General features: G+C 47.6%; 1 protein-coding gene across 1 annotated transcript in view; it reads right to left on the bottom strand.

Moving 5' to 3' along the window:
• Positions 1–735: 735 nt before the first annotated feature.
• LOC146171939 (transmembrane protein 117-like) overlaps positions 736–11,944 on the bottom strand; it is a 438,815-nt gene continuing 427,606 nt past the window's right edge. The window contains exon 10 of the mRNA XM_084586209.1: positions 736–3,441. Coding sequence (XP_084442335.1) covers positions 3,244–3,441 — 198 coding nt within the window. The 3' untranslated portion in view covers positions 736–3,243. The remainder of the gene's footprint in view (positions 3,442–11,944) is intronic.

The raw sequence follows: 11,944 nt of genomic DNA, 5'->3' as shown, positions 1-11,944 counted from the left end.
TATAGAATTAATCTATATTACCCGCTATATACTTATTCACACGAAAACCTACTCCTAGTTGTCGCCTCTCTGGTAAACCTCGATAACACAGTACATGCCCATCCTTCAGTATGTATATGCCTCATTCGGCCTCCTAGCCTCACTAAGCCCTATGGCATCCTATTTCATACCCTCTAGATCCTCTAACAGCACTGCTAAACAAGCTTCACTAGCTAGGGTTCTAGAGTTAAACTTTGTCAAGGTCAGTTTCCAATGGCGGCCTGTCCAGAGGAGCCAGGAATTCTTAGCACCCCCTGCTGCGTCACAGGTCTGACCGCCGCCGTGGTCAGTTGTTCCGTAGCCGCTGGTGACTGACGGCCGGGGTTTTATGGAGCTTAGCATGAGAGGTTGCGGCCAATTACTGCACCAGGGTGGCCAACTCCTGTTCTGGTGAGGGCGTGCGTTGCTTGAGGTGTTCACCGGCATCAGGTCGCACCCCAAACCTGTTCATGCAATTCCATTGACACGCGGAGTTTTTTTTTTTAATCCTGTAGAGAATTGCGCTGCACTGGGATTTGAACCCCGGTCCTCTTGCATGCGAGGCGGATGTTCTACCGCTAGGCTACCGCTGCTAACACAATCATGTTAAAATGCCGTGCTGCTGCACAATATTCCGTGATTGACTGAGTTAATCCTCTGTACTTTTTTCCACCTTGTTTGTGAACTGCACACGATAGCGCTTTATTTCCCAGAAACTGAGTTCATACAGAAAGAATTGCACATTAAAAGCAGCAAGCTTTATTCCTCTAACTGTGCACAAAATGTGTGTCCAATGCAATGTGTTCAATCACAGCATGCCAGGCAGGCTGAAGCTGTTCAGCATTTGCACACAGCAGACAAACCTGCATTGGCAGTAGCAATCTCGGCAGCCTTTATACATTCATCAACAGCCGACGTTCACAAATGCCTTCAATGCATCACTTCTATGAGGCTGGTTGTGCAAGCAAACAAGACTTCACACGCTGCTTCTGCAAAGTGCAACAACACAGCTTAGTGCAAAATGCCATGACAGCAACTGCCATATGTCATGAAAGTTGCAGGATGCGTGGACTGTTCAGATTGATGGTCTCTGAACATCGTTAGAAATATGTGACGCAGTAGGCATTGTGGAAACCCAAACTCATAGCAAAAATGTGTTTTGCGATAAGGTAGGAATAAAATCAGAGGATGCACTGTTGTGGTGCCCAGGGGGGATGTGTCGTCTTGTTCTCTCTGCTCTCAAAGAACATCCATCCACTGTTTCACAACTAAGCCAAACCTGAAACACAGCCAGCCCAAACAGAATGTTCTACAGCTGACACGCCTTGAAGCAGCTTCTGCTCTAGGCAATCTTCGGCAACGTGATCACCTTAAGGGCGTGAATTAAGGCAGTAGCTTATCGAGTGGATTCACTAACTTAACTCCTCCGCAAGCAGGCACAGAAAATGTGACAAGCAGGTGCGATGACATGCGGCCTCTCATTCCAACTTTAATTGTGCCAGCAGAAAATAAAAGCACTGGTGGAAATCCATGGGAAGGATACTGCAGCTGGGAACCCTGTTTTTCCAGGTGGCTTCCCTGGCAATAATGGCAGTGACTGGGCTAGCCTATTCGCCAGTGAGGAGCAAAACAATCACACAGCTCAACACAACTGAAGTAACAGGGGCACACAAGGATAGCGTGCCATTTGTGGAACTGTCAAACACAACAGTTTTCAAAAGAGACCTGATAGTGTTCCTTCAGAAAAAACCACTAACATTAGAATGCAAGCTTCTTATTGCTATCAGATGTAAAAACAAAGGAGGATCATGTTGAATGGCAAAGTAGCCAAAATATTCTCAGCTAAAGACTTTGCACAGAAAAGGCGCTTAACTGCAAGGCTCAACTGAGCAGCTGATGGATGGAAACTCACTGCTCTAGTTGATTCCAGCTGCAAAAAGCCTGAAAATTTCTCAAAGGAATTCAAGGCTTTTTGCCACCATTCCAGCTGCATTTCTGCTGGAAATGATTCAATGCAGCTCCAAGAAGGAAATTTCCAGTTGCAAGCTGCAAAGAGATTTTGAATTGTATAATGCAGCTAGGAGTGATATATTTTCCAAATGGGATAAAATGTTTACCGCTGCTTTCATTTATCCACTGGAAGTTTATTTTTTTTTCTAGACAAGCATTGCAGCCAAACCTGAATACAATGAACATTTCCCATAGGTATTTTCCCTCCTTCACAGGGATCAGCATAATACTTCGCTACAATAAATGTGGCAGGTTTCAGTACGCTGTGCAGTAATCTTTCAGGACTATCTGGAAGGCAGTGCCAGACTCACCAGCATGTAAAAGTCATCCGCTCCTGGCAACCGCCAGTAACCGTTTGCGTTTGTTGGTTTCCAGTTTTTTCTCCTCTCAGTAGCAGTGCTAGCGCAGACTGTGGTTGTCTCTCGTCTGAACAATTGTGCATGGGAGTGCGTCGTCGCACATCGTCCCGGTGGTGAACGCGCAGACATTAACATTGACGACAAAGCATTCAACACAAAGTGAAAGAAGATGCATGGGACAATGTGAAAGGTGACTTCTTCCGAAAGGCGGGTTTTTGTGCCCTATTCATCGAGTAACAATAGCCAGGTTCCCAACAAAGCAGAAACTGAGCTCCGCGAAGTCAATGAAATACGTTTTGTAGGCAGCATGCCCGAAACTATAACTGTTGAAGACTTCGTGGCCGCGGTGATGAGTGACCACTTGCTTAACTGAAAGCAGATATGCTGAAATCGCTGTGGAAGTTTTGTGCGAACACCCTGCAGACGGTGAGGGCATTGCAACATCACAAGGAGTGCTGTGCCACCACTGCAGTGCTATTAAGGGCGTTTTCTCTAGTTGAGTGTTCGAAAGTGTAGACCAAGGCGTGATGCGGTCAACACACACAAAAAGCAGATTGCGAGCTCTTTGTACATGGTGCCCTCCAAGTACAAATATCTTCATCGAATGCATTCTTCTTGTCTGGCATGTATTTTCCATGAACGTTACGAATTATGGATACTATATTGACCTATTTTGTGATCTTTTTTTTTACAATGAGGTTTAACTGTTCAGCTGTGTTGTCAGCTTGATTTCATTGCTGATTTATGGCATGGGCCTGGTAACTATAGAGAATGTTTCAGAATGAGCTCCTTCTAAAGCAATGATTAATGAGACACCTTCATATCATCACACTGGCGAGGGACAAATAAATTAAAACTAAAAAGGTCCCTCGGTGGTGGCAGATGACACTGGCTGGCCACAGCGCACGTCCCAGCAGACGACGAGTCGAGCGGACGGCTGGCTTCCAGCCGAGCGCGAGCCCTGCTTCCAGCTGGAGCGAAACGAAGGACGCAAGCGGCCGCCTGCTGTCGCATCGGTCTTGGGTGGAAATCGCCCATACAGGTAGGTCAGCGCCTGCACACAAGTGACGTCTTTCAATTTTCCTCTCGACAGAAGAATGATCACCTTTCCACAGCGCTCACACGTAGGTTTGTCGTTCTTTGCTAAGTTAACTGTTAAGTATGTGTGTCTGATACGAAGGCAGCATAAAATCACTTCCATGAAATGTTCTTGATGACTGCCCGGTCTCCATTCTTCTCTAACGGCTTTCCGAACCAACCCGAGCCCATGGATGTAAGCATGGGCCTACGCTAACACGAAGCAGGCCAGAACCGTGCCCGCGCTTACACGACAAGGCCCGCCTCAAGCCCGGCAAAGTCAGTCTGCATGGACACCTTAAAAGTGTACAGCGAAAGGATAAACGCTAAACTCTTAGAGAGGAGTTTAGAGATTCCATCACAAATCATCTTGTCCTGATTTACAAGTAACAGTATATAAAAGATTCCACATGTGCAGCAGTAATGTGCAGCAAGAATTCCAAGCCCGTCGGAAAAAAAAAAAAGATTCGAAAAGACAACATGAACCATTCCCTCTTTTATCAAAAGATTCTAATAAACTGACCAATATGTACAAAGAGCCTCCTCTCTGTTATCTGAATTGCTGAATCAGGTGCGCTATTCACGATCACGAATATTTCTTTCCTTTGGTCAAGACTGCATTTCAGGTGTAATTTTCTACTGTATTCCTACATGTACTTTTTATGCAAACAACCCACTCCTCTCTTAGTACTGAATAGGTTTGACAGTAGTTTTAAATTATTGAATAATAATGCTTGAATGGTGCATAAGGACAAATAAAGATAAGAGAAAAATTAAAATGTTGAATTGTCTTGAAATTGAAATGTTGAATATCTTGAACAAATATACAACAGCGCAAAGAGACAAGGACGAGGCGAGACGACAAGGACGGCGCTGAACTTCCAACTTTTATTGCGAGCGAACCGCATGAACATATATACTCTGAAAAATCAGGCGTCACTGTCAATGCATGCGCAAATAAGAGCGTTCTTTTTCAGAAAGAGTGATAGAGGCAGAACTAACACATGCTTCTCCCCGATTACATATCAGCTGAAATTCTGGGATTTCTCGTGTTACGCATTGTTTGCTTATTTTTCTAATAACAGTGCCAGCAAGATCTGAAGAACACTCCTTACAAGTAAGGCAGTGGGTGGCCAAAAAAACTTCAAACTCTTCAAAGTTGTCAATAGAATGCTCAACTCATTCAAGGATTAGCTTGTGAAGAAGAGAATAAAAAAGATCTTTAACGTCAATTGAGAAGGATTGGCAGCCCTTGTCATAATTATTAGAAAACGCTAAGAAATACATTTAAAAAGTTATTCTTGCTCTTATAAAGTTCATAAAGTTTCTTTGCGAGGGTCTTGACTTTGATCAGGGATAAATTTGAATGATTGGTGAAGACCGACAGAATAGCATCGCTAGATTTTGTTTCAAAAACTGTGTTAGACATTACAGTGAATCCACCCTCCTTATCAGCCAGAAGAAGACGTACGAAACGAGTGATTGCGTAAAAAGGAGACCACTCGTCTGACAGGTAGACCAGGTTCCGAGTTCTTGCATCGGCATAGGACATCAACACCCTCCGCGACAAACCGAGCACTTGCATCCGTCCGGGTATACCGAGACACCTGACGAACCAAAGATAGTTGCTCCAACCGTGATTCCCTAGGCGGCACAGTAAACTTTGGCCCGAGAGAAAGGACACGTTCCACATATTCTGGCAATATAACGTCACCTACGATGTGCACGTTGCAAGGTGGAGTGGGCGAGCCCTGAGCAGGCTTGGTTCTCAGTCGTCTCAGCACTTGCCGCCAGAGGAATTCCGTTGTTTATTCAGCTAGGACGGGGAAGGCCCGCAGCTCACGTTGGTACGAGGAGACCTGAGTCCTACCTGGGCACTCAGGAGGTCACGGTACAGGCGAGCTTGCCGACGCCATTCTGATCTCAAGACCCGTGTTCCATGGATGAAGGAAGGCGCAATCCCACCGAAAAGGGCACTGACGCTTGGTTCGAAGCCAGAAGGAGCACGACACACTGACACAGCGATGCATGAAACAGTGGCACACGGATCGGATGAAGCGCACGTTAAAAAAGAGCCCTTTGTACTAAAAATGAACATGATTAAAGTGTTCAGTTGGGCGTGTTGGTACATGCCTTGAACAAATGAGCACAAAGAGCCAAGGACGGCGCTGAACTTCCAACTTTTATTGCGAACGAATCGCGTGAACATATTGTTAATAAAAAAATAATAATATTTGGTTCACAGGAAAGGAAAGGCGCAGTATCTGTCACACTTGCTATGTGGACACCTGAACCGCGCCGTAAGGGAAAGGATGAAGTTGGGAGTGAAAGTGGAAAGAGAGAAAGGGGAGCCGTAGTGGAGGGCTACGGAGTAATTTCGACCATCTGGGGATCTTTAACGTGCGCTGACATCGCACAGCACACGGACGCCACTTCGTTTCGCCTCCATCGAAACGCAGCCGCCGTGGTCGGGTTCGAACCCGGGAACTCCGGCACAGTAGTCGGGCGTCTTACCACTGCACCACCCCGGCCGGGCCATATTGTTACGGAGAAAATAAGAAATGGGGTGTTTATTTACAGTGATGTAGCAGCGGGACATTGTACTAGCCCCCAGGCACCAATGCTTATTCCTCTTATTCGGGCATACTAGCAAAATCCTTCATCGTCGTCAATGGGCGCGTTCGTGAGTCGTGCGAGGCCGACACGGCTCCAAGCGGGCAACATGACATAGTTCGGTTTTGGCAGACCGACGAGCCGATGCTGTCAGGCGGGCTATTGCATACGCTAAATCACTGAGGCGCTTGACAACCACATATGAACCGTTATAGTGGGAGAAGAGTTTTTCATGTAGCCCACGGCGCCGAATTGGACGCCACAGCCAGACTAAATCGCTTATAGAGTATGTGACCCGCCGGTGGCTGGCATCATATCGTACTTTAGAACGTTCTTGTAAAGCACCAGACCGTTATCGGGCGATTCTGCGAGCCTCTTCGGCGAGACAGAGGGTCTCAGCCAGACAGGATCTTTATGGCTTGAGAAGGGCAAAATAGCATCCAGGGAGTAGCGTGGCGGTCTGGCATACAGCAGAAAGAATGGACTCTTCTACTCAGTCGTCTCATGCGTGGCGGTATTAACTGCATACGTAATGAAGGGTAGTATGGTGTCCCAGTTCTTATGCCCTGCATCCACATACATGGCTAGCATGTTGATGAGCGTTCTGTTGAAGCGCTCAATCAAGCAATTTATCTGGAGATGGTATGGCGTCGAGTGTCGGGAAGTTACGGCGCATAAACGCATGAGCTCTTCAAAACATCAGCGGTGAGTTGTCGGCCCCGGTCAGTGATGACAATTCGTGGCGGCCTGTGTCCTAAGATGACTGAATGCAGCAGGACAAACGACACTTGATGCGCCGTAGCAGACGGATTAGCGGCGGTTTCACAGTAACGTGTGAGGTAGTCTACGCAGATTACAATCCAGCGATTTCCATCCAAGGACTTCGGAAACGGACCTACAAGGTCAATGCCTACTTGATCAAATGGAGCTGTCGGGGTCTTCACAGGATGGAGTAAGCCAGCTGGAGTTCAAGTGGGACGTTTGTGGTGTTGACATCGCCTGCAACTGGTAACGTATGGTTCAATCGTCGAGCGCATTCTGGGCCAGTAAAATCTTTCTTGAGCACGATGGAGTGTTAGAATCGATCCCAAACGCCCAGAAGTTGGATCAACATGCATGACACGCAATATGTCCGTGCAAAGCGTCTTGGGAACTACGAGTAGGTATCGCTGGCCGACAGGCGAATAACCCTTTTTCCATTGGAAGCTATCACGCACAGAAAAACGACTTGTAGCTGCGCTGGCTCGGGCGGCGGCAAAGAGAGGCTGCAGACTGCTATCACTTTGCTGTTCCGTTTTGAAAACATTTGTGTCGGGGAACGCTGGCTCGAGGGTCGATATATAATTGTGGAAATCGTCGCTGTCAGGTCCGGTTGTGGCCATTGGCATCCTAGAAAGACAATCTGCGTCTGCATGACGCCTCCCGCTTTTGTACACCACGGTAAAGTCATATTCCTGTAGCCGGAGGGCCCAGCGTGCGAGGTGACCGCACGGGTCTCGAAGGTTCCGCAGCCAACAGAGTGAATGATGGTCAGTTACGAGAGTAAATGACCGTCCGTACGGAACGGAAATGCTGCAGAGCGAAAACTACAGCCAGACATTCCTGTTCGGTGACTGTGTAGTTTCGCTCCGGCTTTCTCGTTCATCGTGCCGTTGGACAGGGACTGCCCCGAGACCGATTCCACTAGCGTCAGTGTGAACTTCTGTCACTGCAGCAGTATCGAAGTGACGTAGGATGGGTTTCGATATTAAAAGAAACTTCAGTTGACGGAATGACGCGTCGCAGTCTGGTGTTCAGTCAAAAGTGGAGTTTTTGTTGAGAAGGCTCGTCAATGGGTAAGAAATGTCATCAAAGCAATGTATAAAGCGTCTAAAATACGAACACAACCCTAGAAAACTGGGACCCGTACACTGCTTCCAACTGTTCTAAGCTGGAAAGAATCCAGCGTCTCGGAGCAAGGTTTATATTTAATAGGTATCATTATTCTGATTCTCCAACTTCTTTGTGTAAATTTGCTGATTTGCAAACACTTGACATTAGAACCAAATGCGACAGACTCGAGTTTCTTTTCCAGATCGCTAACCACTACTTGAAAATCGATCAAACAAAATACTTTGAAATTAAAACAGGGAAAACATCACGCCATCGTCACAGTTTGTACATCCCAATGCCGCCTGTCAGAAATGATCGCTTTAAATTTAGTTTTTTCCCGAGAGCCATTAAGGAATGGAATATGTTACCAAACTCCGTTGTCACGTCACAATCACTTAGCGAATTTTTAGATAAACTGCACAATGTTTTATGTACTGCTTGATTTCTATGACAATGTTTTTGTTTTGTTCAAGTGGCAAACACAATTATGTATGAAATTTAGTGTTGATCTCAGTGTTTGTTTGATGTGTTCTTGTTCTGTTTCAAGTTTGATATCCACTCCTGTAATAGCCCGCCCAGGGCTGACAGTATGAATGAATGAATGAATAATGAATGAATGAATGAATGAATGAATGAATGAATGAATGAATGAATGAATGAATGAATGAATGAATGAACTCCTTCACTGTCTGCAGGGGTTTAAAAGACTCAACAACGGCAGTTTTTGGGGGATCCGGCATTACACCATCACCATTGACAAGGTGTCCTAGCACTTTTTCGAGCTTAGAATTAGGGCGGCGTTGTGCAGACAATTCAAGAGGCGTACTAGACGGTCATTGTGTTCTTGGAAGGACTTCCCAAATATGACATCATCCAGATAGCAAAGACAAATGTCCCATTTTAAGCCGCGCAAAACTGTGTCCATAAAGCGTTCAAATGTGGCAGACGCATTTGCACAGCCCGAATGGCATAACATTAAACTCATAGAGGCAATCTGGCGTTACGAAGGCTGTTTTTTTCTTATCCGCAAGGTCCATTGGAATTTGCCAGTAGCCAGATCTGAGATCAATAGAAGAAAAATAGGACGCATCAGAGAGGCAATCGAGGGCATCGTCTCTGCGAGGAAGAGGACAGACGTCCTTTTATGCGAAGCATATTGCTTGAGGTAAACCACAGACGGTTACACGCCGTGCAAAGAAGGTGGAATGCTACGTCACACCACGTGATACGCTGACGTCACCACAGAGGAGAGACGGGAGTCCAGCTCGCGCCGTCGGCTGCGGTTGCACGCCGTGCGGACCACGTGGTATGGTGACGTCACACCACGTGATACGCTGACGTCACGACAGAGGAAAGACGGGGGACCGGCTCGCGCCGTCGGCTGCGGTTGCACGCCAAGCGGACCACGTGGTACGGTGACGTCCCACCACGTGATACGCTGACGTCACGACACAGGAAAAATTGCGCGATTCGGTTTTGTACAGTTTCCGCAGGGACCGCTTTATCGGCTTTGGCGGTGTAATTGAAGGACCACCATAGCGGTGATATGGCTCGAAGGGTATACATGAGGTGACCTCACAGCCATGCTTGGTGAAGACGTAACGACCGTTGGTGCACGTCAAGCCGGCAGGACACGGGTAGTTTACGGGGACGCTTTCCCATACGACCGTGTTGTTGCTGAAGAAATCAAAATCGTTGATTCTTTTAGCACGTCGGAGTTCTAAGAGCTTTTGCTTTGCGTACATATTCGCGTAGTGGCAATCGAGTATCGTTGGCCTGGGGGACGACATGTTCGTTGTGCGTGTCGGTAACAGTTAGATTAGAGATGAACGAGTCATGCTATTACCTAGTTTTATGCGATGGGAAAACATTGTGCATTCCAAGTTTAAACCGTGTAAAAGCACGTGTAACCAAGGAAAGAAAGAAGAAAAGTTTAGCCAAGTGTAACCATGGAAAGCCGAGTTTAGCAATCAATATGCTTCGCCTCTGACCAGGCTTAACCAAGCTAAGCCTCAGCCATTTTTTTCGTAACAGAATTTAGACGCCAGTAATCGACGCAGAATCGCCACGAACCGCCTTTCTTTCCTACGAGAATAACAGGGGCAGCCTAAGGGCTAGATGACTCCTGTATCACCTTCTTCCGTAGCATGTCCTACACTTGCTTATGAATGACTTTGCGCTCAGATGGGGACACGCGATATGGCTTTTGACGGATCAGACGTGCCGAACCAGTGTCGATGGTATGATGGATCCGATGTGCAGGGTGACAGGTTGGTCCATCTTTTTGAGAAAAGTCAAACATAGGCGAAAAGGGTAGACGAATATCCACCAGAGTTCGGCGTTGAGGTGAGCTTAGATCGGCACTGATCATGTGGAAGATCGAAGTTTCATCAGCAGCCAGGAGTACGGTGGCACTCAAAGAATCTGTGACCAAAGCAACAACGCGGGCGCATCGGTCCACAGGAGGCAAGCTTCATACCCGTTGGTAAAACTGCTGGCTCGGACGATGGACTGATTGTCCATAACGAGGCACTACCGTGGTGCACGGAGATCATACAGTGAGGAATAACGTTTTTCTTCAGGCATGCTGAGTAAACTGGGTGCACTACGGCCTGAAATGAAGCCTGGGCAAGAAGTGGAGCGGACACGGGGACGAACATGGCAGACAAAGGTGGAACTACTGTGTCTTCGGTAATGCTAAAAACTATTTCTTCATTACGGCCCCTTTCAAAACGAGTCGGCAGATGCGAGCCATCAAAATAAACCTCTTGACTTCGGCAGTCCACGGTAGCGCCACAAAACTTCAAAAAGTCCATCCCTAAAATGATGCCATGCGTGGAGTGGGGTAAGAAAACAACTTCGGCTTGAAATACTGCACAACCCACACACTTGCGCACTACACACACCCAGTGGCCGCAACGCCTCTCCTCTCACGCCACAAAACGTTGAAGCACGGTCATATTCCAACATCACTTTGCGTCCCAACAAGCGCCTGAACTGATTACTCATCAGACACAGTCGCACCCGTATCCACCAAAGCTAATGTACACACACCATCAATGAACACACGAATTTTGTTTTTGAGCATTATAGTTGGAGGGATGTTGGCACACAGCACATTTCCAGCGGCCTCACCCCCATTGGTCGCGCTGGATAGGTTTCCTGCCGAGGCGACATGGAACGCCGCCGCGGTGATGGAGAACGACGCGCACAGAAGGCGGGTGGAGGAGTAACACTTCTGTCAGATGCAGGGGAATGGTCGCGGAGATTCTCGTTATGAATGTTGCGGTAATGTTATGAATGTTGCGGTGCGCATGTGGTGTCCCCTTCTTGTCTGTGTCCGTTTCCGTGTTGCGCCGCCGTTCAATTCCATCATGCACCAACTCGCCCCCCAGGCAGTTATCCTGAGGTAATACCCACGCGGAGTATTTGATTGGTGGAAAATGGGGGCTGTATTGCCGATTGTTGGGTACTGTTGGAGGCGCCCGGCGGTTATAGCGAGGCGGGAACCTACTGCGGCAGTGCCTGGCGATGTGACCGCTGTTGTGGATAACAGCCACGAACAGCAGGGCGCGTCGTTGGTCTGGCTCAATGCTCATACTGCTCGGGAATCCTGGAAGATCGAATTGAAGATCTAGATGCACTTGAGGCGACGTCATACCTTGGGGCGTCAAGCATCGACGCATTCCGGTGGGCGAAATCATAGGCGGGTAGTCAATAGAAGCTGCAACTTCATGAGCTTGGGCGAAAGGCTGCACTTCAATCACTCGTGGTGGTGAAGCCGGCCACCTAGATACCCTCTGGACAGAGACCTCAGCAGATTCGTGCAGGGGAAGTGGGTTCAGCCGCAGAAGTTCTTCCCGCACGATTTGCCAGATAGTCGACAGAAGATCTAGTTGGGCGTGGTCATCAAGACTGGCCACGGTAGGCACGTTGGCCAGCCGCCCAAATTTCGGTGCAATACGCCGCGTTTTGAGAGCTTGAAAAGCGCGGAT

This window comes from Amblyomma maculatum, unplaced genomic scaffold (assembly GCF_055883805.1).
Source record: "Amblyomma maculatum isolate TAMU_Amacu unplaced genomic scaffold, ASM5588380v1 scaffold_15, whole genome shotgun sequence".
NCBI lineage: Eukaryota > Metazoa > Arthropoda > Arachnida > Ixodida > Ixodidae > Amblyomma > Amblyomma maculatum.
The sequence above is the reverse complement of the archived record's forward strand: the minus strand, read 5'-3'. Positions and strand labels throughout refer to the sequence as shown.